This window comes from Nerophis ophidion, unplaced genomic scaffold (genome assembly GCF_033978795.1).
Source record: "Nerophis ophidion isolate RoL-2023_Sa unplaced genomic scaffold, RoL_Noph_v1.0 HiC_scaffold_49, whole genome shotgun sequence".
In the NCBI taxonomy this organism is placed as follows: domain Eukaryota; kingdom Metazoa; phylum Chordata; class Actinopteri; order Syngnathiformes; family Syngnathidae; genus Nerophis; species Nerophis ophidion.
The window spans coordinates 535,620-563,343 of NW_026906971.1; the positions used below are offsets into that span (position 1 = coordinate 535,620).

Here is a 27,724-nt window from a genome sequence, read left to right on the forward strand (position 1 = left end):
TTACTGCGGAAATCTACTCACAAAAACAATCCAAACAGTAGGAAACAAAAAACGATGGTGCGAAAAAGAGAAGACTAAATGTGCATTTTGGAAAAAATAACAAAAGCTACTTCTATACACAAATAAAGTCAACTTGGTTTGGAGTTACAAGACGTGCACACTACAAAACAACACCAAGATGGATGGCACTGGGAATGGCCAAGGTAGCAAAATACTCAAAGCATGGAATCAACTGGTGTGGAGTGGAATCGCCGAGTGCCATCCAGCTGTCAAGGTGCTGCTTAAGTAGCACCAGGGTCAATTGGAAGCAGCTGTGCACGTCCCACAACTCCGCCCACAAAGGCAACACAGGAACTCTAGGAGGAAGGAGAAATGTAAGAACAAGGTCAACTGCACCAAAAGACGAAAACTGACTATTGGAGCCAAATTTCCTTATTTGCTTATATTGTTTTTATTTAGTTTTCTCTGATTGATAGCTGGCTTCAGTTCATGCTGAATTTCCCTTTCTGCAGATTGCTCCGCCCACTTCCTGTTGAGAACCAGGAAGTGTCGACAGGGTTGGGACTGTTGCTATGGTGCGGTTGCCATGGTAGCCTCCTTTAATTGTGTTCAGCTGGGAACACTGGGGGGTGATTGCATGGAGGACAAACAGTTTTGGAGCGTGTGGTGTGGTGTGTGGTCAGGTCTCACTGCTGTGACAATGTGCCATTCAAGCCAAGGTCAGCATACATAATGTTCTAGAACCTACTTTTCATTTCATTTTGATAGCTTGGAATAAAGGGATTGTCATATCCAAACACATTTCTACAGTACTGGACATTCAATCATCAAAATGGTCAACACAGTATCAGTATCAGTATCAGTATCAGCCCAAAGATAAGTGCTGTACAATGAGAATAAAATGCCTCGTAGCCGATTATACAAATGTGATCAATTCATCTTGATGCTGTCCTGCCACAGTGAATAGGTTTCCCTTTTTAAAGGGCAAATTCCTCCCAGGGTCTTTTGTCCTAATGACTGTCTGGATAAAGTGAGGAGAATATAATTCAGGAAAACAATTTATTTTACTAATAAACTAGATTAAGTAACACATTTTTACAGTTAGCTAAATTGGACAGAACACCTGCATCATCTTCTCAACAACACCCACATTCTTACAAACAACATATTTAAGAATGGTGGTGTTAAATACAAAGTGCATTCAGATACAAACAATTATTTTTGATGTTTACTCTATTAAAGGACATATATGTGCACATGTATGCACTGATTAAAAATACAGAACAATAATGCCCACGTTTAGACTTTCTCCATCAAACGCCATCTTGCTTTCTCCTCCTTTCTATTTCCAGCAGACTAGTAGAACATCTTAGGTGTATTGCTGCCCTCCACAGTCTATTAACAAAATGTCTTCCTTCTGTCCTATGGCCCACACTACAGACTTGGACACAAACAGGACAGAAAGTAAAAAGCAGCTTTAAGGAGGTCAAAACAAAATGTATGCATTCTTTCCAACGGCCGCTGGGTGGCAGCAGAGGCTCCATGTATCACCTGAAGAAACATTTGACTTCTGACCTTTCCACATTATTTCTCTCATCTTTACTGCTGGAGTTCAGCTCACTGAGGATGTAAGCTACATTTTGGTATCTTAATTATCTTTAATTATTCATAAACAGGCTTAAAACAAACCATTATTATCATTACTGCCTCATTTCCCCCCACTCTCTACTAATTAAAACTATTCTAGCACAAAAACATTCAGGATGTTCATACAAACAATATTACACATCCCCCAAACGTACCAATTTATTATGGTATTCATATAATATTACATTTAATATACACATGGTCATAACAGTGCTGACAATTTAAATTCCCTGTGGGGATTAATAAAGTATTTCTGATTGTGATAATTACATCACTCTCATAAAGCCTTTAATGCTGAATATGTTTTTTACCATAGCTCAGCTTCACAATGTTGGAATATTGACTGCTGATATTAATATTCTTCTATTGTTTACAATATTACAGTCTACTCATTTTCTTTGCTCAAATGAACAGGATGGAAGTGTCTTTAATTGTCACTACTGAGTGTAATTATGTATATAATAATCTTCATTACCGCTTGATTTAACTCTCATTTTATTTTATCCATAGAGAACTTAACCATAAAAAGATGGCTGCACATCAATAAACCGTCACTAAACTTCAATAAAACTAAATACATCATATTTGAAGATTGTAAAAATGTAAAACACAAATTATGATGGATAATATTGAAATTAAAGGAATTAAGGTAATCGCATTTTTATGAGTTAATATAGATGATGAAGTAAACTGGACACTACATGTAAGTCATATAAAGAAAACAATAAAACAATGGTGTGCAATACTAAAGAGAATAAAATACATACTTACAAATATTAACTAGAATTATTGTACCCAACTTCAGTTGAAGCATACATTGTTTATTGCATAAAAGTCTGGGGACATACATATAAAACAATCACACAATCATCATATTACACAAAAAGTAATAAAGACAACTAATAGAATGGATTCTAGAGACCCAACAAATTATTCAAAAAATCACACATTATAAAAGTAAAAGATCTTGTATAAAAGACAACTGTTCAAATGATGTATAAAGTAAATAATAATATGCTTCCAGAAGTGGTCCAGAAGATGTTTCAGATGTGAAGCAGTAAATATGAACTAAGAGGGATTTATGTGTACTCAAAAGCAAATGTATGAACACATGTAAAACAAATATGTACATCATATAAAAGGAATTCATCTATGGAATTATCTACAATTAGAAAATAAAATATGTAACACGTCATTTTTCAAAAAACATATAAAACACTATTATGAATAAGTATAGAGGTAAATTATGGATATTTACACATACAATGTTTATTGCATGTAACATAATTTTATGTACTGTTTATTCTCACCTTTTCAGTCAAATTGTTGTGTTCATTTCAAAGTACACAAATGTGTATATTAACTCATGTACTTGACTGTAATAAACACACTAATCTGAAGTGTCTAATCTATAAATGTAGAAGCATATTAACCAGATTGTTAGACAAACAACAATGTCACACATGTTATATGTGCTGATGTTGTTAGAAAGTCAAAATGAAAGTCTGGACAGTTTATTTCAAATCCTGCAGTTTCATTTGCTGCTGCTGTTCTCACCAGCACACTTGTGTTTCTTACACTGGTACTTAGAAGACAATCTTTCACCACACACACTGCAACTCAGCACTTTCTCACCTGCGTGTGTTCTCATATGCACTGTAAGAGTGTTTAGGTGACCAAAGCTTTTATCGCAGCTTGAACGGGAGTATGGTTTTTCACCAGAGTGCTATATCACGTGTAATTTTAATTGTCGTCCTTCTATACAACTTTTACAACATACTGAACATATGAAAGGTTTTTCACCAGCGTGTGTTCTCATTTTTACTTTTAAACTTTGTCTTATGACAAAACTTTTACCACATTATGAGAAGGAACAAGGTTTTTCTCCAGTGTGTATTCTCATGTGTGTTTTTAAATGTTGCCTTCGAATAGATTTTTTACCAAAGATTGAACATGAAAAAGGTTTTTCTCCAGTGTGTAGTGTCATGTGTGCTTTGAAATGCTTCTTTTGAGTACAATCTTTACCGCAGATTGAACATGAAAAAGGTTTTTCTCCAGTGTGTGTTCTCAAATGTACTTTTAAACCTTGATTTATTACAAAACTTTTACCACATTCTGAGCAGGAAATTTTATTTTCTCCAGTGGTAATCTCATATGTACTTTCAAAGATTACCTTTGAGTAAAATTTTTAACACAAATTGAACATGAAAAAGGTTTTTTCTCCAGTGTGTATTGTCATGTGTGTTTTAAAATTTTGCCTTCGAGTAAAATTTTTACCACAGATTGAACATGAAAAACGTTTTACTCCAGTGTGTGTTCTCATATGTACTTTTAAACTTTGATTTAGTACGATACTTTTACCACAGTCTGAGCAGGAAACATTTTTTTTCTCCATTGTGTAATCTCATATGTACTTTCAAAGATTGCCTTTGAGTAAAATTTTTGACACAAACTGTACATGAAAAAGGTTTTTCTCCAGTGTGTATTGTCATGTGTGTTTTAAAATTTTGCCTTCGAGTAAAATTTTTACCACAGATTGAACATGAAAAAGGTTTTTCTCCAGTGTCTATTCTCATGTGTGTTTTCAAATTATGGCTTTGAGTATAATTTTTTCCACATTCTGAGCAGGAACAATGTTTTCCTCCAGTGTGTGTACTCATGTGTGATTTTAAATAGTACCTTTGAATAAAAACTTTACCACAGATTGAACATAAAAAAGGTCTTTCTCCAGTGTGTGTTCTCATGTGTACTTTCAAATAGCTACTTTTTACAAAACCTTTACTACAGATTGAACAAGAGAAAGGTTTTTCTCCAGTGTGTGTTCTCATGTGTCTTTTCAGACGACAATGGTATTTAAAAGTTTTGTGACAGTGAGAAGATGTGAAGTGAGTGTTGTCAGTGTGACATGTCTTATCATCTTTAGAGTCTTCATCATCAGTGTCAGGAGAGTGTGACGTTGTGTCCTCACTATCTGATAGTGGAGCTAAGAGCTTGTCTGCTTGTGATCCTCCACAGTGGTCTCCATCAGCTTCTGTTGTCATGTGTTGTGTTGAGCTGCTGCTTGGAGGCTCCCCCCCTCCCCTCTCCTCACTTTCACCTTTCACCTCATCATCTTCACTCTTCACAGGGACACCAGTCACTGGGAACTCCTCCAACCATTTAGGCTGACTGATGCCCTCTTCCTCCTCTTCCTCTCTAATGTAAGGGGTCACTGGGTCCTCCTCTTCCTCTTTAAAGTGAGGAGTCAGTGGATCCACCACTTCCTTTTTAAAATGGGGTGTCAGTGGGTCCTCCTCTTCCTCCTTAGAGTGAGGGGTCAGTGGATCCACCACTTCCTTTTTAAAATGGGGTGTCAGTGGGTCCTCCTCTTCCTTTTTAAAATGGGGTATCAGTGGGTATTCCTCTTCCTTCTTAATGTGGGAGGGCTGTGGCTCCTCTGTCCGCATCCTGAAGCTCCACTTCTGTTGCTCAGGGTGAAGATGTTCTTCACAGACGTCTGCAAGACAAACACACACCATGTCTGCTCAGTCACACAATGCATTCAGTACTTTTACATGTACCTAGGAAAAACAAGTTATCGTATGAACTGTCTTGAAATCTCAGTGACGCACAAACACGCTGCTCTTTACAACATTATTCACAGGAAAAGAAACAAAAACCAGGACGACAGGACTTTTTACTATGGATGAACGATATGGTTTAAAATTGATTTTGCGATACAGTATTTCATTTAGAATTACTGATAGAACCATTTTAAAACTGGCTACACAGGCTCCTAATTTAGTTGCTGAAATATGCAGTAAAATATTACATTTCCAGTATTATTTTCTCAAATAAAGTAACCAGATATAACAGTAAATAAACAAGTACATTATTAATAACTGTTTTGACAAAATAATACTATTAGAAACGAACAATATGTTACTGCATATGTCAGCTGCCAAATTAGGAGCTTTTGTACCTAGTTTTGAAATTATTCTATTCTCAATCATATATCAAATTATATATTGTGACATATTGTTGTTAGGATATATATTTGAGGTCATATCGCCCATACCAAACATTGGTTCGTCGAGTCATTTTGTTTGGCCCACCAAATATATTTAATTTTAATATTCTTCAGATGTGTGTGTATGTTTAAAATGTGGGACTACTGTTCTACATCTCGTGGAAGTGTCATGTCATGGGGATGGTGTGCTTTTAACTAAGGGTGTGACGATACGGTCAGCTCACCAAAGGATACTCGATATTGGCTTTAGGAGAACGAGTCAATATTTTGGTGGTTAACATGATTCTTACACGTGTGTGTACTTCATGTGTATATGAATGTACTTTCCCTTGTGTGCTTAGTTTGACTGTAACTTCATAGTGGATAATATCTATAAACAACCTCAATTGTTTTACATCTTTAATTTGAAGGACTGTTTACTTATCTGACAAATTCAAAGGAAACTGCACTTTTTTTAAAATGTTACCTATCATTCACAATCCTTATGTAAGACATTTGTTTCAAACTATTATGAATTTGAATTATTAAATAATCATGAGCAAAAAATCAGCTAACATTGGAGTCAATGGGAGCTCCTCTGTTAGACCCACAAAGTCCTCCAAAAAAACATCCAAAAATTGCCAACAATACTCATTTTACATTTTGTGACCTGAATATTAACCAAGTATTAATGATATTGTTATTATAAGCGCTAATATTAAGGACCTACTTTTAGCGGAGCATTGATCACAGAAGTAACTAGCTTATGCTGCTATATTGACATACTGAACTGTTTTCTCACCTCTAAGATAATGAAAGCTAATTCTACAAACCCTGTCTCCATATGAGTTGGGAAATTGTGTTAGATGTAAATATAAACAGAATACAATGATTTGCAAATTATTTTCAACCCATATTCAGTTGAATATGCTACAAAGACAACATATTTGATGTTCAAACTGATAAACATTTTTTTTTTTTTTTGCAAATAATCATTACCTTTAGAATTTGATGCAAGCAACACGTAACAAAGTAGTTGGGAAAGGTGGTAATAAATACTGATAAAGTTGAGGAATGCTCATCAAACACTTATTTGGAACATCCCACGGGTGTGCAGGCTAATTGGGAACAGGTGGGTGCCATGATTGGGTATAAAAGCAGCTTCCATGAAATGCTAAGTAATTCACTAACAAGGATGGGGCGAGGGTCGCCAATTTGTAAGCAAATTGTCGAACAACATTTCTTAACGAGCTATTGAAAGGAATTCAGGGATTTTCCCATCTACGGTCCGTAAAATCGTCAAAAGGTTCAGAGAATCTGGAGAAATCACTGCACGTAAGCGATGACATCACAGACCTTTGATCCCTCAGGTGGTACTGCATCAAAAACCGACATCAGTGTGTGAAGGATATAACCAGATGGGCTCAGGAACACTTCATAAAACCACTGTCAGTAACTACAGTTGGTCGCTACATCTGTAAGTGCAAGTTAAAACTCTACTATGCAGAGCGAAAGCCATTTATCAACAACACACAGGAACGCCGCCGGCTTGTCTGGGCCCGAGCTCATCTAAGTTGGACTGATGCAAAGTGGAAAAGTGTTCTGTGGTCTGACGAGTCCACATTTTACATTATATTTGGAAACTGTGGATATGGTGTCCTCCGGAACAAAGAGGAAAATAATCATCCGGATTGTTCTAGGCGCACAGTTCAAAAGCTAGCATGTGTGATGGTATGGGGGTGTATTAGTGCCCAAGGCATGGGTAACTTACACATCTGTGAAGGCACCATTAATGCTGAATGGTCCATTCAGGTTTTGGAGCAACATATGTTGTCATCCAAGCAACATTATCATGGACGCCTCTGCTTATTTCAGCAAAACAATGCCAAGCCACGTGTTACAACAGCGTGGCTTCGTAGTAAAAGAGTGCGGGTACTTTCCTGGCCCGGCTGCAGTCCAGACATGTCTCCCATCGAAAATGTGTGGCACATTATGAAGCGTAAAATACGACAACAAGACCCCGGACTGTTGATTATTTCTGCCCCTATATATGCCTGTCTTTGATTGCCTTTTGTTCTCGGACTTTAGTTTGCTAAACAAAAAGGAATGATGTCGCATTTCCCGATTGTGGTAAAAGACTTTTTGTTATACGATTAGTTTCCATGCTATTTTGTTTGTTTGCTTGTCCCTAGTTTATATACTAGCGCTTTTTGTTCCTTTTATCTTCCACGTTAGTTCTGTTTGTTTTGTCTTTAGTGCCTAATGCAAGTGTTTTTTGTTCAAAAATTGTTTTTGTAGTGTATAACAAATCATTATCCTTATCCTCACGCTGTGTTCCATCCTCCACTGCACCCACGAGAGAATAACTTTTCACCACGATGCCAGCAAGATGTCACAGTAAAGTCCGAGTTAATGAAGCTTCTCTCGCAGCGGAAGTCGAAGAATTCGACAGGATAACGTGGAGGTTAGCCCAAGCGATGCAGGCTGGGACATTCCGCGGCGCGCCGGATGTCGAGATGATCTTGGGGCTTGGAGGTCTCCAAGTCCCGCTTGACTCCACTGGGTCCAGCAACACCCCGTCTCACCCCCTCGCACGCGTCGGCAGAGGCGGAAGCCGCGGCGAAGGGCATCGCCTAGCTAACTCCACCATCACCCCTTCACAGACACAGCCACTTTCAACTCGTCCAGGACTCACCATACACGCCTGGTAATCCTTTTTGTTTTTCTACTATTGACTCCCCCGGAGTCAATAGAAGAAATCTGATCTGGTGACGTCAGCCCTCTTACGTCCCCAGAACATAGTGGGGATTAAGAATTTTTTTTAGAGCAGGCACTTCCTCAGTCGTCCACAGGGGACATACATGACAATCTTACACTCCTTAAATACATTTGTTTTCAATCACAGTATAAGTCTTTATTTTCTGAATTTGATTGCTTGATTGATTGATACTTGTATTAGTAGATTGCACAGTTCAGTACATATTCCGTACAATTGACCACTAAATGGTAACATCACCATTAAGTTTTTCAACTTGTTTAGTCAGGGTCCATGTTAATCAATTCATGGTACAAATATATACTATCAGCATAATACAGTCATCACACAGGTTAATCATCATAGTATATACATTGAATTATTTACATTATTTACAATCCGGGGGTGGGATGAGGAGCTATGGTTGATATCAGTACTTCAGTCATCAGCAATTGCATCAACAGAGAAATGGACATTGAAACAGTGAAGGTCTTACAGTAGGATATGTACAGCCAGCAGAGAACATAGTGAGTTCACATAGCATAAGAACAAGTATATACATTAGAAGAACATTTGATTATTTACATTAGGTTATTTATAATCCGGGGAGATGGGATGTAAATGGAGGAGGGTATTAGTAAAGGGTTGAAGTTGCCTGGAGGTGTTGTTTTAGAGCGCTTTTGAAAGAATATAGAGATGCACTTACTTTTACACCTGTTGGGAGTGCATTCCACACTGATGTGGCATAGAAAGAGAATGAGTTAAGACCTTTGTTAGATCGGAATCTGGGTTTAACGTGGTTTGTGGAGCTCCCCCTGGTGTTGTGGTTATGGCGGTCAGTAATTTGACATGTACTTCGGTATCAAGGAGGTGTCGCGGATTTTATAGACTAGGCTCAGTGCAAGTTGTTTTACTCTGTCCTCCACCCTGAGCCAGCCCACTTTGGAGAAGTGGGTTGGATTGAGGTGTGATCTGGGGTGGAGGTCTAAAAGTAACCGGACTAGCTTATTCTGGGATGTTTGGAGTCTAGATTTGAGGGTTTTGGAGGTGCTGGAGTACCAGGAGGTGCAAGCGTAATCGAAAAAGGGTTGAATGAGAGTTCCCGCTAGAATCTTCAAGGTGCTTTTGTTGACCAGAGAGGACATTCTGTAGAGGAATCTCGTTCTTTGGTTGACCTTTTTGATTACCTTGGTTGCCATTTTATCACAGGAAAGATTAGCTTCTAGAATGGAACCTAGGTAGGTGATCTCATCTTTCCTGGTGATAACAATGTCACCCACTTTTATAGTGAAATCACTGACTTTCTTAAAGGGGAACATTATCACAATTTCAGAAGGGTTAAAACCAATAAAAAACAGTTCCCAGTGGCTTATTTTATTTTTCGAAGTTTTTTTCAAAATTTTACCCGTCCTGGAATATCCCTAAAAAAAACCTTTAAAGTGCTTGATTTTGGCTATGTGCGAAGCCACTGTTCATTTTCCTGTGACGTCACATAGCGATGCCAATACAAACAACATGGCGGTTACCATAGCAAGATATAGCGACATTAGCTCGGATTCAGCCTCGGATTTCAGCGGCTTAAGCGATTCAACAGATTACGCATGTATTGAAAGGGATGGTTGGAGTATGGAGGCAGATAGCGAAAACGAAATTGAAAAATAACTTTTCTTTTTATTTATTAACTTTTATTTTTTATTATTGTAAAACTGAAATACACATAATGACAATGTATAAGCTATATGATTCAATTAACAAATGTTATACACAATATCTAAACATTAGCTTCACACAAATATACAGCATTATCGCCAAACAAATACTGCTGAGTGTTGAAACTATTTCGATGGTGGAAATATGCGACCAGCAGCCATTTTAAATCCTCAAACATTCATTAAATTAGTGCCCAAAAATCGTTTTTCAATACACATCTTACTATCAAACTTAGCAACTTTCCACCTTAGTATTGAGTTACATAAACAAGTTAAACAGTTTACTTACAGACTTATCTTTTCCAAGGCTTGTAAGAGTTAACACAACTCGACTACTTCTTATTGTTTATGAACTAGACAAACATCGTAAACCGGAAGTGCCCAAAGTAAACCGGAAGTGCCCAAACTAATGACGCGGAGCATTTCCCATCGCCACAAGGTGTCAGTAATAGTCCACAATCAAACGGGCATAACACTCCCCGCTTGGTATAATGTTTTATACCACTATACAGTCTCTTTACGAAGGAGCAACACAACCTCTGAAACAGGTCTAGTGTAGATTATTGGAGTACCTTGTCGGATGATCTTAACATCTACTTTTCTTACTTTGCTGTCATGGCTGTTGATAGACTTGACGATGAGTCCAGTGGGCCATTCATTTCTTCTCACCTGGCCGTCTTTCAGTAGTACTAGGTCTCCAATTTGCAGGTTAGGCCTTTCTGCATACCATTTTCTCCTAGTTTGTATGGTTGACAGGTATTCTTGTTTCCATCGCTTCCCGGATCTATCAGAGAGAGATTGGACTTTCCGCCATTGTTGTGAGTGGATGTCTTTCACGTTGAAGTCTCCTGGCGGTGCAGATATGACGTCTCTCTTCAGTGTCAGCAAGGTTGCAGGTGTTAGTATTACTGGGATCTCTGGTTTAGTTGAAACTGGAATGAGAGGTCTTGCGTTTATAATTGCCATGACCTCAGCCATGAGAGTGGTGAGCACCTCATGAGAAAGGTGAGAGCCTCCCTCCTTAAGGAGCAATGCATCCAGGATACGGCGAGTGATGCCAATTAGTCTTTCCCACATTCCTCCATTGTGGGAAGAGTTTGGCGGATTGAAGATCCAAGTGCACACTTCGTCGTGCAGGTACGTTTTCAACTCTTTTTCCAACGACTTGTCCCTCGCCGTCACCTTCTCTTCCTCGCCATGCTTCTCGTCGTCTGTGCTGGAGTCCATGACAATGGCCTTGGACTTGCTCCCCGCTCTGGACTTCTTGGGGCTGGACGAGGAGCGTCCTGCTTGGGCGTCGCTCTTCTTGCCCTTGGCGGCGGACTTGGCGGCCGACACTTTTTTCTTGGCCCTCTTCTTTTTCTTGGCGGGAAGCTGTTTGCCGCTGTTCTGTCTCTGAGGATCTCATCAGTCCCCACGTTGACATTCAAGATGTCGAAACCATACGGTACATCAGCGAAGCAATACAAAAACTCATGAAAAAAATAAACACAGCAGTAAAACACTTACATACAAACAAGACAGCTGCTTGTACACCCGAAAGAGAACAAAGAACAGTGTCTAAGAGGAGCATCAACATTTGCATTTAAACTGTAAAATCCTGTTTATGATTTATTTACTCTACTTATTTAAATATGAACATTTTCCTTTAGGAAACTTTTATGATTTGTGTGTTGTTGTAGCTGGTATGCTGCAATTTTTTTTATTTTTTTCCCCCAAGATGGCGACCCTGTAGTGGCTGCTGTTGGCAGGAACTCTGTGCTCTTGTGTCATCCTTTTGTGTTTCCTTCTTCTTTTTATGTTTATATATATACATATATATATATATATTTTTTTTTTGCCTTTTGGTCCGGACCTTTTGGGACTGTGTGACAAGGGGTGGCACTTTCGTGACTTCTGCGGTGCTTTTTTGTGAACTTCTGGATCTGCCTCCTGAGAGCCTTTTGGCCATGGAGACCAGCTGCTGGGTTTCTGCCACACCAGAGTCCGTTTGGAGAGACTGGAGGAGATGCAGATGAAGAGACAGGACTGCGGAGCTAGCACTGAGCGCCGGGACGGAAAAGCTTCACAGTGTCTTGGCTGAATGAGCAGGTATCGGACACCTCGGTCTCTTTGGACATATCCTCACTCATCCATGCGGACTGGACACTGGCAGAGACTTGGTTTGGCGGCCGAGAGTGGAGTCGGCTCTCTTGGTTGCTTTGTTGGGTCTGCTCCCGTCTCTGGCCAAGCTCCCTTCACCCCAACAGACAATGGCGTGGGACACCGCAAAAGCCACCACAGTGTATATGTTTCTTTTACTTTTTATTCATAGCTGTATGTAGAAGTGGCTGGTTGCATCAGCTCTGCTCTTTTAATGTCCTTTGTCTTCTTTGAAGTTTCCCTCTTCCACACATGAAAGAGGAATGTGTGCTATAAGTTGTTTTCTTCCCTTGGCCTCAGTCTGGACCCCCTCTCCAGGGGCCCAGGCTTAGACCGATTTTTTTTTTCTCTCTCATTGCCCCCACTTGTTTACCTGTATGTATCTCACCTTTTTTGCAAGGGGCGCCGCAAGTTGGCAGACCCGTCAGCGATACTGTTCTGTCTCCCTAGAATGTTTGTCTGACCTTGAATGGGATTCTGCTGAACATTTTAATTTCCCCTCGGGGGTTAATAAAATGTGTCTGATTCTGATGTTTAACATCAACAAAACATAGCTAATTAGTAAAAATAAACTACATTAATTCATCTCTCAAAGGTGTTGAGACATTGCTGGACACCGGAGTAGTAACTAAATCCAAATAAAAAATGATTTCATTTTTTTAAGATATCTGGCTTGTATCTTCAGTAGGGATTTAAATTTATAGATTTATTGATATGATACCCTAATAAATATTCCTTATCGATACCAGTATTTATCAGTACTCTTGTCGGTACTACATGTCATTTGTGGAAATAAAAACCTGGAAAAAAGGCATTTTAAATAGCATTTCTATTAGCACAAGAGTTTGAACACCTCCAACATGATGTTCTGTAACATTTTAAAGCAGGGAAGTCTTTTATCAGCAGCTGTTTATTTGAAGTCTTAAATAGATAGATAGATAGTACTTCATTGATTCCTTCAGGAAAATTAAAAGAAGTCAACTATGTGTGCAGTGCAAGGTGAAATGCAGTAATGTCATCTTCTTCTCAATAACACACACATCAAACTTTTGCGCGTAGTTGCTTCCTTATTTGTCATCATTCAAAGCTGATTGTAATGTGTAGCAGCGGCAGCTGAACTCAATGTGAAAATGTATCATAGTTATGTCAGTCAGCTGGAATTAAAAATACAAATAGTTGTGCCGTTAGTCCAGAATCTTCACGGTCCTCATGGACAACATAATTAGGAACCAGTACTAAAAAAATGGTACTTGGTGTACATCTCTTATCTTCACCACTAAACCTTTGAAATATGCTGACATATGTGCTGCTAAGGTAAATAAACAGTAGCCATATTGAATGTTTGCCTTCATTTGACCACGTGAGGTAAGGAGGACGGCCTCTAAGTCACATGGTTACACCCCAGCAATTACACTGTTGATGATTGATGAGCATTCATTTTTAAATGGTGGTGTTAAATAGCAAACATATCTTCATCTTTAGTCCTAAATGTGTCCCCCGGATGAACATGTGTCACAAACATTGTATTAGATGATATGTGGATGTTGTGCTTACTTGGACTGTGATGAAGCTGTGAGGACTCAGGTGGTTTGTCTTCATGCTCTTCAGTCTTCACAGAGACAACAGTCAGTGGAAACTTGCTGACATCAGCCTCCTCCTGCCCTATAGGACACTCTCCCTCCTCTTCCTCTTTGAAATAAGAGGGCTGTGGCTCATCTTTGTCCCCTTTAAAATGTGAGGGCTGTGGATACTCTAAAGTGAAACTGTCCCCCTGCAGATGAGGGAGACATTCTTCTTGGTGTCCAATCAGCTGATGGATGTCTACAGGACACAAACAAAACACATTTTAACTTCTACATGCTAAATATTAAATTGTACATGAAATATAGGGCTGTGGCTATTGAAAATGTTATTAATCAAGTGTTCTACTGGAAATGTTTCCGATTAGTTGAGTAACTGAATAAAACAGTGTTGCTTGGTTAAAGACAAATTTAAGCGATTATAAAACATTTCACTTAATAATGAACGGCCAATTGGTTTGAGATGGTATGAGATCAAGATGTCATCTTTAGATCAGGCTTTGTTTTTTTGACAATCACAGACACGTTAAACGTTAAAGTACCAATGATTGTCACACACACACTAGGTGTGGGGAGATTATTTCCTGCATTTGGCCCATCACCCTTGATCACACCCTGGGAGGTGAGGGGAGCAGTGAGCAGCAGCGGTGGCCACGCCCGGGAATAACTTTTATGGTGATTAAACCCCAATTAAAACCCTTGATGCTGAGTGCAAGGCAGAGAAGTAATGGGTCCCATTTGTATAGTATTTGGTATGACTGGGTTGGGGTTCGAACTCACAACCTACCGATCTCAGGGAGGGTGCACCGACATGAAGGAAATAACAGGTCAGTATGCTTTGACACACATATATAACTTGTCAAACCTGCCAGCTAGCAGGCTAGGTTAACAGCGTCAGTAACCATGGTGACTGACTCTGACTTTGTCTTACCTCTCTTATTTTTGGAGGTAAAACTCTCGAGCTTTACATACTCAGGACTTTGCACTTAACCTGCTCTCTGGAATATTCCCCCGGTGACTGTGTGAGTTTTGTGTAAACATGTTGATACACATTGTTACAAACATCAACCTCTCATAAATATTGTGTGTCTGGCACTGTCTCGTTTTTATGAACAATGTAAAACAATCAGTGCATCATCCTCACATAACAATTCATCTTCCTACAGACAATTTATTGAAGAATAGTGTTAATAATGAAATATAAAGTTATTAAAGATGTGAGAGTAAGAAGTAAACAAACCTGTTCTGTGTAACACAACTTGATGTTTTTCATGTTGTCGCTCCTTCTCCTCTTTTGTTGGATAAAGTTCCTCCTCGTACTCTGCTATGGTTCTTTGGCACATTTTCACACAATCACAACACTTTACACTCACACTTGATCTCTACTTAGTGATGTGTTTTGATCACTTCCGCCTCTCTTTGTTAGCAGCTAACAAGCTAAGCTAACTATCAGGCTAAGCTAGCTCGAGAAGCATCAAAGTGCGCTCAGACTAATATAACCGGATGCAAACAGTTATTAACGATGTTTACTCTATTTACTAGAGTGTAATAAAGGACATATATGTGTCCATGGAGACACAGATTAAGAACACTGAACTGTGACGACTGCAATAACGTCTTCACCGTCAGACGCCATCTTGCTTTATTCTCGCCGTGTTTGATTCGCGCGCAGTGTTGTCAGATCTCGCGAGAGAAACAAGTAAGCAGCTATTTTCCAAATCTCGCGAGAAAAATAGGTAAAACTAGCTTTCCACTCACGGTAAAAATATTTTATTATATACTATTTACTTCTTGTGAAAATAAAAGAAAAAATTTCCATTTCAAATTTTCACAACAAAGACATACAACTTATTTCCGTAAATATATTTAAATATTTAAAAATGTATTCAAACAACAGTAGCATAAGGAAAGACAAAAAAGATACAAAATAAATATTACACTCATGATATTATTTTTGTTTTTGATGTTAATCGTTTTTATAATGTATTTTAGAATGTGGGAGGTTTTCATGTTCTTTTTAAATTTCCTTTGGATAGAATAGAATAGAATAGAATAGAAAATAGTTTTATTGTCATTATTGCAGTGAACAGGTTCAAAGAATAACAAAATTGGAGCAGATCCACTAAGGTGCATGTACAATATGGTAATATAAATAGTACAAAAAAAAGGTAGATAGAAATAAGAGATGTATCTATATATGTATAGATATCCACACAGATGCATACATGCATGCATATGAATATATATACACACATGCATATAACATTATTGCTTATTATAGTCCGGAAAAATAGAAACAAATCAAAAACATGACACATGAGGACATGAAGGACATATTATGCTACTATGGCTCTTGGGTAAAAGCTGATTTTTAGTGAATTTTTGCCAGCTTTTAGCACCCTATAGCGTCTGCCCGAGGGTGGCATTATATATATCATATCCATCTATCTATCTATCTATCCGTTTTCTACCGCTTATTCCCTTTTGGTGTCGTGGGGGGGTGGGGTTGGGAGGGGAGTGGGGCGGGGGCTGATGCCTATCTCAGCTACAATCGGGCGGAAGGCGGAGTACACCCTGGACAAGTCGCCACCTCATCGCAGGACCAACACAGATAGACAGACAACATTCACACTGACATTCACACACTAGGGACCATTTAGTGTTGCCAATCAACCTATCCCCAGGTGCGTGTCTTTGGAGGTGGGAGGGGCCTATCCCCAGGTGCATGTCTTTGGAGGTGGGAGGGGCCTATCCCCAGGTGCATGTCTTCTGAAGTGGGAGGAAGCCGGAGTACCTGGAGGGAACCCACACATTCACGGGGAGGACATGCAAACTCCACACAGAAAAATCCCGAGCCCGGGATTGAACCCTGACTACTCAGGACTTTCGTATTGTGACACAGACGCACTAACCCCTCTTCCACCGTGCTGCCAGATATAGATGTATAGATATAATATATGTAATGCCAATTGAAATTTAAAGAGGACATGAAAACCTCCCACATTCTAAAATACATTATGAAAACAAATGATCATCAAAAACAAAAATAATATCATAAGTGTAATATTTATTTTGTTTCTTTTTTTCTTTCCTTATGCTACTGTTGTTTCAATACATTGTTAAATATTTGAATATTTTTACGAAAATAAGTTGTATGTCTTTGTTTTGAAAATTTAAAATGGACAGTGTAGATCATTTGGTGAAATGACTGTTTTGTTGTTGTTTGTGGTTACCCGTAGGAAGAACTGAGCCGAGCTGCATGAATAAGTTGGCTTTAATTAAGACTTCAGCAGGACAGTAATTGTACATAAGAACTGCATGAGAGGGTGGTAGTAACTGACTCCTCGATGTGCACACCCTGGTGGTGTGTTCGAGAATTGCAACATGAAAACAGCTGCAAGAAACAAAATCTGTACAAAAAATGCTGCAAGTCAAAGCCACAGAGTCAGTCCAAGTTTACCACAAACAAGTGCTATGGACAGTCTGTGCATGATGTGACAGTGGATCAACACAGCCAAAGTGAAAATGACACATTCTACGTGGATGGCTTGGAAATAGAAAATTGCATTGACTCTGTAAATCCACAACAAAGAGACCAAGATGAAGGATTTGTCACAGTGTGCATAAACGACATGCCAACCGAAATGAAAGTGGATACAGGTGCTAAATGCAATGTAATGTCACTGAAGACTTTCAATAGAGTAAACAGCGGCGTGAAACTCGCCAAACAACACAGAAGCACAAATTTGGTGGCTTACGGAGGAGCCAAAATCGAGACACAAGGTGAAGCTATGCTGACATGCTTTTTAAAGGGACAGCGCCACTTACTGCCATTTTTCACAGTGGATAGAATGTGACATCACTGTTGGGCTTCCGTGCATGCCTGCGTACGGGGCTAGTCGAGTTGAGTCCCGATGTGCACCATGTCACCACAGAGAACACTGGAGAGTTCAGCGCACGGATCCTCACACAATACCAAGATATTTTCAGTGAAGAGCTCGGAGAACTACCAGTTGTTTACACAATGACAGTGGACCCCAATGTGCCGCCAGTTGGTAGGCCGGCCCACCGCATCCCAGTAGCGATGCAAGACTGTGTGAAAGCTGAACTTAAATCCATGGAAAGCATAGACGTTATTACTTCAGTCACCGAACCAACAGCTTGGGTGTCATCCATGGTCGCTGGGCACACAAAAGTCAAATCAGAAATCAGATTGTGCATCAACCCCAAAGATTTAAAGGCCTACTGAAATGAGATTTTCTTATTTAAACGGGGATAGCAGGTCCAATCTATGTGTCATACTTGATCATTTCGCGATACTGCTATATTTTTGCTGAAAGGATTTAGTAGAGAACATCCACGATAAATTTCGCAACTGTCGGTGCTAAGAGAAAAGCTCTGCCTCTACCGGAAGTCGCAGACGATGACGTCACATGTTTGATGGCTCCTCACATATTCACATTGTTTTTAATGGGAGCCTCCAACAAAAAGTGCTATTCGGACCGAGAAAACGACAATTTCCCCATTAATTTGAGCGAGGATGAAAGATTCGTGTTTGGGGATATTGATAGCGACGGACTAGAAAAAATAATTTAAAAAAAAGTTTAAAAAAAAAACGCGATTGCATTGGGACGGATTCCGATATTTTTAGACACATTTACTAGGTTAATTCTGGGAAATCCCTTATCTTTCTATTGTGTTGCTAGTGTGTTAGTGAGTTTAATATTACCTGATAGTCGGAAGGGTGTCTCCACGACTGTCTTGATGCGCAGTGTCTCAGGGGAGTCGACGGCAGCTTTATGGATGGCACAAGCTCAGCTTTTCTCCGGTAAGAACTATCTTTTTAACCACAATTTTCTCACCGAAACCTGCTGGTTGACGTGTGGTCGGGATCCATGTTCTCTTGACCGCGCTCTGATCCATAGGAAAGTTTCAGCTCCAGGAATTTTAAACAAGGAATCACTGTGTGTTTGTGTGGCTAAAGGCTAAAGCTTCCCAACTCCATCTTTCTACTGTGACTTCTCCAATATTAATTGAACAAATTGCAAAAGATTCAGCAACACAGATGTCCAAAAAAACTGTATAATTATGCCGTAAAAGCAGACGACTTTTAGCTGTGTGTGTGTGCAGCGCTCATACTTCCTAAAAACCTGTGACGTCTTGCGTACACGTCATCATTACACAACGTTTCGAAGACGAAACTCCCGGGAAATTTAAAATTGCAATTTAGTAAACCAAAAAGGCCGTATTGGCATGTGTTGCAATGTTAATATTTCTTCATTGATATATAAACTATCAGACTGCATGGTGGGTAGTAGTGGCTTTCAGTAGGCCTTTAAATGAAGCACTAAAACGGCCCCACCACCCCATGAGAAGTGTGGAGGAGGTAGCAGCACAAATGTTTTCAGTGCTAGATGCAAAAAATTCATTCTGGCAGATCCGCCTGGACAAGAAGTCCTCAATGAAGACAACATTCAGTACTCCTTTTGGACGTTACTGATTCCTTCGCATGCCTTTCGGCATTAACTCAGCAAGCGGAGTATTCCAGCGCACAATGGATCAGCTCTTTGCTGGATATCCATGCTCAGTCATTGTCGATGACATCATCATCGGAAGCCAAAAAAGGTGCTTGAACGTGTGAAGGAAATAAACCTCAAACTCAACATGCAGAAATGCAAATTTCGACTTGACCAAGTATGCTATGTTGGTCATATCTTCACAAGTAAAGGTCTGAAAGTTGACCCCTCCAAAACTGCTGCTATCACAGACATGTCATTTCCCACAGATGTCACTTCACTTCACCGTTTCCTGGGAATGGTTAACTATCTTGGCAAGCACATTCCAAACCTCAGTGACATCGCAACGCCACTGAGGAAGCTGACTCACAAAGAGACCGCATGGTGCTGGTTCCAGCAACACCAAGATGCTTTCGACCGCCTGAAAGCATGTCTCTCCTTTCCACCAGTATTGGCCTACTAAGATGTCAAAGAGCCAGTCAGGCTGACCTGTGACGCCTCATGCTTTGGACTAGGAGCTGCCTCATGCAAAATGGAAGGCCAGTAGCCTTTGCATCCCGCGCCCTTACAGAAACAGAAAGTCAATACGCTCAAATTGAGAAGGAGCTTCTAGCTGTTGTGTTTGCATGCACCAAGTTCAGAGACTATGTGTATGGCAAGGCCACCACAGTAGAAACTGACCACCAACCATTGGGGACTATCTTGAAGAAACCAATTCACAATGCCCCGGCCCGTCTTCAGCGGATGCTGCTACGCTTGCAAAGCTATGACATAAGCCTAATCTACAAAAAAGGAAAGCACATGTACTTGGCTGAAACTCTTTCAAGAGCCCCTAATGCAACAGACAGTGAGAGCCCATCTGATAGTGGTTCTTTCGACATCATGTCTGTGAGCTACATTTCTACAGCCCGCCTGGAAGAGCTCAAGAAGCACATGGAGGAGGTTGAAGTAATGCACACTCAGTGTAGTTATCCAGCGTGGATGGCCTGCCAGAAAGACTCAGCTGCAGCCTGCCATTGAAGTTTTCTTCCCCTACAGAGACGAACTCACTGTGGAAGATGGAATTGTCATGAAAGGGCAGAAAGCAGTCATTCCAACGTCACTACAAAAGAGTACATTAATATTGTACACAAAGGTCACCCAGGCATTGAAGCAACCAAACGCAGAGCAAGAGGTATCATCTTTTGGCCATCAATGTCACGAGACATCACTAAAGAACTACTTTTTTGCACAGTGTGCAACAGCACAAAACCACATCAGCAGAAAGAACCACTTCATCTTCATCCAGTTCCAGACCTTCCGTGGTCCACAGTTGTTACAGACATTTTTGAATGACGTGGACAACACTACCAGGTGATAGTGGATTCCTATTCTGGATGGTTTGAAATTGACCTTCTACAAAACATCACAGCGACAGTTGTAATTTCCAAAATGAAAATAAAATTTTTCATTGCACGGTACACCACACACACTGCTATCTGATAATGTAAGACAGTACAAGTGTGAGCAATTCAGGAAATTTGCTGAGGAGCGGGACTTCATCCACACCACCAGTAGCCCAGAGTTTCCCAAGTCGAATGGACTTGCGGAAAGAGCTGTCAGGAGTGACAAGCAACTGATGGAGAAATCCCACCGGGACAAACCTTTTTTTTTTCTTTTTTTTTTTTTCTTCTTTGTCATGAAAAAGGGACGTTTTTGTCATGAAAAAGGGAGTTTTTTGTGGTTGGTGCACTAGTTGTAAGTGTATATTATGTTTTTATGTTGATTTAAAAAAAAAATACAAAAAAACATTATTATTATTATTTTTTTTTTATAAAAAATTCTTCCGCGGCCCGGTGGTTGGGGACCACTGTTCTAATGTACATACTTGTTCTTATGCTATCTGAACTCACTATGTTCTCTGCTGGCTGTACATATCCTACTTAGTAAGACCTACACTGTTTCAATGTCCACATTTCTCTGTTGATGCAATTGTTGATGACTGAAGTACTGATATCAACCAAAGCTCCTCATCCCACACCCTGGATTGTAAATAATGTAAATAATTCAATGTATATACTATGATGATTAACATGTGTGATGACTGTATTATGCTGATAGTATATATTTGTACCATGAATTGATTAACATGGACCCCGACTTAAACAAGTTGAAAAACTTAATGGGGTGTTACCATTTAGTGGTCAATTGTACGGAATATGTACTGTACTGTGCAATCTACTAATAAAAGTATCAATCAATCAATCAATCAAAAATGATATTTCAAATATATAAACCGTATTTTACTTTAAATCATGTATGTATGAGAATAATTAACTAGTACTGTTTTTAATGCATTTATTGTGTTGTCTGTCTAATTGTAATAAATGCAGACGAGGCGTGTTCAACGTTGACTCACACAGCGTGCTCATAACCACATTCTAGCTGTCTGCATGGCGACATACGACACCACTTCACGGGGCTACCGCGCATGTTCGTCACTACTGTTGCATGCTGGGTAGTGTAGTTCTTATACTCCCTAGCCCAAAACATCACAACTATGACTCTTTGGCCCCGCCCCTACGGACGCATGCTTGGAAGACATGCGCTTTGCGGCAAAGTCCTCCTTTTCTCCACACACGCTTCTAAGCCTCGGCACATCTCCTCACATTGCTACTAACTACACTTTATTCATCTTCCGTGTCAGGGTAAACTCCACTCGTCTCAGCCAAATTTGGAGATTATTAGGCCCGCTTAGCTTGATAGTTGTTTGAGTGCGCCAATTAGCTTAGCATGCTAGTTAGCTTAGCTTGTTAGCCGCTAACAAAGAGACGCGGATTTGATCAACACATCGCTTAGTTAAGATCAAGTGTGAGTGTAAAGTGTTGTGATTGTGTGAAAATGTGCGAAAGAACGATAGCAAAGTATGAGGAAGAACTTTGTTGTGTGAAAATGTGTGAAAGAACGATAGCAGAGTACAAAGAGGAACTTTCTCGGACAAAAGAAGAGAACGAGAGACTACGTCAACTATTGGAAGCTGTTTTCAAGAAACCTCAAGTTGTGTTACACAGAACAGGTTTGTTTACTTCTTACTCTCACATTTTTACTAACTTTATATTTCATCATGAACATGACGTGTTTGCAGCAGTCATTTCCATTAGATCAGGGGTGTCCAAACTTTTTCCACAGAGGGCCGAACACGGAAAAATGTAAGCATGCAGGGGCCATTTTGATAATTTTCATTTTCAAACCATAACAAAATATATGGATTTTTTTTTAATACTTTGGGCTCCTGCGGAGCATAGAGGGTCTCAATCACTAAAATGTTAAAAAAAAGGTCAAATTATTATTATTATTTTTTTATTTAATGCTTACAGTAAATCTCTATATCAACTTGAGGTTGATATAAAGTAAAACAAATAAGGTTTTGTGCCTTTTCAGTCAAAGACAACTTGTTTTTTCATCGTAAAACTGAAATATGCAGTATTTAGATAGATAGATAGTACTTTATTGATTCCTTCAGGAGAGTTCCTTTATTTAGCAATTCAAGCCCTCAAAGATCAATAATGCAGGACATCATTGATTTTAATTATTTAATATTTTTGAGTAATCACAGTGAAAAGTTAAATAAAATCCTACTAAATATATTTGAGATCCGAAAGGTTCCCCACTCATAAAGTGATTCATTTTTATTAGATTTTTTTTTTTTACTTTTAACACTTAAATATAAAGATAAACTTCGGATATATCTGTCGATTTTAAGTTTGAACTATTATTTTGTTTATTTTATGTTCTTTTGTCCGAATTTTGATCTTTTTATATGGCAACCACACAACATATGCAATATTTTTCTACATAAAACATGGAAAAAAAAAACAAATAAAGACACAAGGAAAAAAAAAACTGCCTGCATGGCAGCTTTGTGTCAACATTGCCACGTTTTCTCATTATATTTCACCTCATTCCACTTTTTTTAAATGTGTTTTTGAATTTTTGCTATACTATCAATTTTGCAATTTTTGCAGAATGTGTGGCGGGTGGGTAAACGATTAGCTGCGGGCCGCAAATGGCCCCCGGGCCGCACTTTGGACACCCCTGCATTAGATAATGTCCAAATAGAGGTGATTTGGCACACTTATAATTAAAAAAACAAAAATAATGTTGTTTTTCATCAGATATGTAGTAGTATTGTATACGTCAGTGGTTCTCAAACTTTTTTTGTCATCCCCCACTTTGGACAAGGGGGAGTTTTCAAGCCCCACCTGCCCCCATCGCCACAACAGAACGCTAATGGGGCGGCATAGCTCGGTTGGTAGAGCAGCCGTGCCAGCAACTTGAGGGTTGCAGGTTCGATTCCCGCTTCCGCCATCCTAGTCACTGCCGTTGTGTCCTTGGGCAAGACACTTTACCCACCTGCTCCCAGTGCCACCCACACTGGTTTAAATGTAACTTAGATATTGGGTTTCACTATGTGTGTCACTAGAGAAAAGCGCTATATAAATATAATTCACTAATGCCAAGCTTAACATTTTCAAATGTATTGAACATCAAGTAACATTCATGTCAGGGTTTCCCACACATTCATTTATTTGTGGCGGCTCGCCACGAAAGAATTACGGCCGCCACAAATAAAAAATAAAAAAACATTTTCGGCTTTTGACTCGCTTGACCGCTCATAAAAGCAGTGGGACTCTGTCTGTGAATGGAGCTTGTAGTTACATATTATGTAAATATGATATAAATATGTACATAAAGTGTTGTAATTATATTCCAACTCCGCGCTCTTCTTGGTCATTGCCGCCGCAAGAATATAATAATGAAAAAATGTTTTTAAGTGAAATTCCCTCCCGTTCCTCGCGCCCCACCTGTCATGTCTCTATTCCCCACAGGTGGGGCCCGCCCCACACTTTGAGAAACGCTGGTATATGTGGACGGGGGCCCTGCTTTGGTAATAATGTGTACCCCTCTCAGAGATCATATTTAGTTCCACTTCCAACATTCACATGATGGAAAATATGATGAGATGGTAAAACGTGAACAGTTGTGGAACCTTTTTACTCGGGGGGTGACGGGATCTCGTTGGAAGCGCGATGTATGAGCAGACGCCGTTTAGGTAAAACAAAAAGGTGTCTGCCAATTTAGTTTACAATGTCATTACGTCAGTAGTTGTCAAACTTTTTTAACCAAGTACCACCTCAGAAAATACTTGGATTTCCAAGTACCACCATCATGAACAGCATTAAAATACAGTAGCATAGTAGGCCTTAATTATTCATTAAAAACAAGGAGGACACATTATTTAACGAGTATATTTAATAATTTTAAATACTGTTGCATTACACACAGTTTGAACAGTAACACTGTGTTTGCATGTAGGAATTGATTGAATGATTGATTGATACTTTTATTAGTAGATTGCACAGTTCGGTACATATTCCGTACAATTGAACACCCAAATAAGTTTTTCAACTTGTTTAAGTCGGGGTCCACGTTAATCAATTCATGTTACAAAATGAATTGATTGGAAAATAAAAGACTGTACTTAAATATTACATAGTGCACACTAGATAGATTCTGGTGCGCACCAGATAGTTTCTAGGATGCAGCTTCCTCAGTTGACCTCTGACCTGGTCCACAAAGATGACTAATGTCTGGTGGAGGAGTAGGGGGTTGCAACCATGGCTGGGGGGGAGAAGACGAGGGGGTGGCTGCGATGAGGAAAGGGCTAAAAAGGCAGTAAAAACTTTTTAAACAAAGTGTTTGCTCGTGACGTTTTCTGAAATTTGTAGGTATATTCTTGCTATCGTTTTCAGAAGGTATAATATTGTGTTTCAGAGATATGCTTTGACATTTTTGCCGATGACATCTATTAAACAAGACAAGGAGCAAAGAAATCAAACACAGACAGGATTCAATTTAGCTCATGAGGAGAAACGTCTTGGCTGCAACTTCGTACAGTTTCCCACCACGCTCTGACGAGGGAGTTCCACGCGTCCTCTTTCCTTTGGGGCTTTTCTGATTACATAGCTTCAGATGTTTCTAAAGGGAGGGGGGTCGTAAATGGCTGTCGCACTCGATCATAAACCGTTAAAAGAAAAGGTGCCTTGTGCTGCGTCAGGTCTGCTCCCTCTCCGCTTTGTAGCTCTCGGGTCAAGAAAAGGTCTCCTGTGGCTGTCAATAGATCAAAGAAACCGACACCTCCATGTTGCATCCCATCGCAGATAGTGGAGTTTTACAAGCCTTTTGTTTGATAAGATGAAAGACAGCTTTGGGTGTTCTCGCAGGGGACCTGAATTCAATGGAAAACAAAGTTGTTTTATAACTTATATACAATTATTCTGACAATTTTGTTATTATTGTTGATATTATCTGGAATCGATTATTGGTCGCAGTAAAGTAGCAAATTGGGTAGTTTTTAGCTCTAAATGGGGTATTTCAACAAGTAAACAGTACAGTAGGTACTAGGTTTATACATGTGTAATGCCCATAAGGGTATTCCAGTACAATATGCCGAGATGAGATGTGTAAATATCAAAATATTACTTGAAATCAATTTTTGGCAGCAGTAAAGTGGTTGTTTTGGTATATTTTAGCTTTGTAAAGGGTATTTCTACAAGTATACAGTAGGTAATTGATTTATATATATGTCATGCCCATAAGAGTATTTAGTAAAATATGCAGAGATGAGATGTGTCAGTATCAAAATATTACTTAAAATACATTTTTGGCAGCAGTAAAGTGGCCATTTGGGTAGATATTTGCTCTAAAAATGGTATTTCAACAAGTAAACGGTACAGTAGGTACTTGATTTTGATACATGTAATGCTCATAAGGGAATTTTAGTAAACTATGCAGAGATGAGATTTGTCAGTATCAAAATATTACTTGAAATCAAATTTTGGCAGCAGCAGAGTGGTTGTTTTGGTATATTTTAGCTTTGTAAAAGGTATTTCTACAAGTATACAGTACAGTAGGTACTTTATATATATATGTAATGTCCATAAGAGTATTCTAGTAAAATATGCAGAGATGAGATGTGTCAATATCAAAATATTACTTAAAATACATTTTTGGCAGCAACAAAGTGGCCATTTGGGTAGATATTTGCTCTAAAAAGGGTATTTCAACAAGTAAACAGTACAGTAGGTACTTGATATTGATATATGTAATGCTCATAAGGGTATTCTAGTAAAATGCGTGTGTGTAAATATGCGATGTGTAAATATCAAAATATTACATCAAATCACTTTTTTATTCAAGATTGTTTATTGTCATATGCACAGTTAAACACACAGTTTGCCGTACAATGAAAATCTTACTTTGCTAGTCCACCCTTCAACAAGTCACACGGTACTTAGCTAAAAATAAAAAATAAAAATGTATATACAAGGCACAGTAAGTAACATAACATTATTGCACATTCTGATTGACAGTCAACAGTATAAATATGGAGGTGACCTTGGGTCACAGCAGCAGTTAAAGTGTCTTTAGTGATCAACGGTGAAACGTGTCTACAGTGATGGTTCACAGTTAGGGGGTGGTCAAGGTAGCTGTCTTTTGTTCAAAAAGACAAAAGTAAAAACGGGGAGTTGGAGGGAGCTAGCATTCAAAAGTTAGCATTCACAAGCCTGATGGCCTGTGGGAAGAAACTGTTAGTCAGTCTGGTAGTCCTGGATTTCAGGCTCCTGTATGGTCTGCCTGATGGTAGGAGGCTGAAGAGACTGTGTACTGTCCTTGATGATGATGTGTGCTCTCCTGGTGGCCCTGGTAGACTACATGTCCTGTAGTGAGGGGAAGGCTGCTCCTGATATGTACTGAGCAGTTTTAATCACTCGCTGGAGTGCCTTCCTGTCCTTAGCAGTGCAGTTTCCATACCAGACCGTGATTGAGCTGGTAAGGACACTCTCAACCGTACTTCTATAGAAGTTGCTGAGAATTTTTGGTGGCATGCCAAATTTTCTCAGCCTTCTTAGGAAGTACAGTCGCTGCTGGGCTTTCTTTATTGTTTGTTGGGTGTTGTGTCCCCAGGTGAGGTCCTCGCTGATGTGGGTCCCGGGGAATTTACAGGTTTTCACCCTGTCCACCTTTGTCCCCCCTATGTACAGAGGTGTGTACTGTGCACTCCTTCTCCATGGGTCAATAATCATCTCCTTGGTCTTGTCTGTGTTCAAGAAGAGATTATTATCCTGACACCAGGCCACCAGTTCCGCTACCTCCCTTCTGTACACTGCCTCAGATCCCCCGGTGATCAGTCCGACGACCGTAGTATCATCTGCTAACTTGATGATAGTGGTGTTGTTCTGGGAGCCCACACAGTCGTGTGTGAAGAGGGTGTACAATAGGGGGCTCAGCACGCAGCCTTGGGGGGTCCCAATGCTTAGAACCTTTGTGCCTGATGTCTGGTTGCC

The 27,724-nt window shown here is 39.5% G+C and overlaps 2 protein-coding genes across 4 annotated transcripts in view; one reads left to right on the forward strand and one right to left on the reverse strand.

The window, feature by feature from the left end:
• Positions 1 to 2,447: 2,447 nt before the first annotated feature.
• LOC133546932 (oocyte zinc finger protein XlCOF8.4-like) lies at positions 2,448 to 15,469 on the reverse strand. Its single transcript, XM_061892782.1, has 3 exons — positions 15,062 to 15,469; positions 13,796 to 14,062; positions 2,448 to 5,143 (listed from the first exon to the last, which is right to left on the reverse strand). The coding sequence occupies exons 1-3, from the start codon at positions 15,162 to 15,164 to the stop codon at positions 4,005 to 4,007; spliced, it is 1,509 nt and encodes a 502-aa protein (XP_061748766.1). The 5' UTR covers positions 15,165 to 15,469; the 3' UTR covers positions 2,448 to 4,004.
• Positions 15,470 to 21,875: 6,406 nt separating this feature from the next.
• Positions 21,876 to 27,724, forward strand: part of LOC133546930 (gastrula zinc finger protein XlCGF57.1-like) — a 32,952-nt gene continuing 27,103 nt past the window's right edge. For 2 of the 3 annotated variants that reach the window (XM_061892778.1, XM_061892779.1), the window contains exon 1: positions 21,878 to 22,392. In XM_061892778.1, the coding sequence (XP_061748762.1) occupies positions 22,218 to 22,392 (175 nt within the window). In that variant the 5' untranslated portion in view covers positions 21,878 to 22,217. Of the gene's footprint in view, positions 22,393 to 27,724 lie in introns of all 3 variants that reach the window. The other variant, XM_061892780.1, reaches the window with a different exon arrangement.

Coding starts and splice junctions, on each gene's coding strand:
- LOC133546932 (XM_061892782.1), bottom strand. CDS start 15,164: ATGTGCCAAAGAACCATAGCAGAGTACGAGGAGGAACTTTATCCAACA. Junction 14,063..15,061: donor AGTTGTGTTACACAGAACAG/GTTTGTTTACTT, acceptor TGTGTCCTGTAG/ACATCCATCAGCTGATTGGA. Junction 5,144..13,795: donor ACAGCTTCATCACAGTCCAA/GTAAGCACAACA, acceptor TTTGTCTTGCAG/ACGTCTGTGAAGAACATCTT.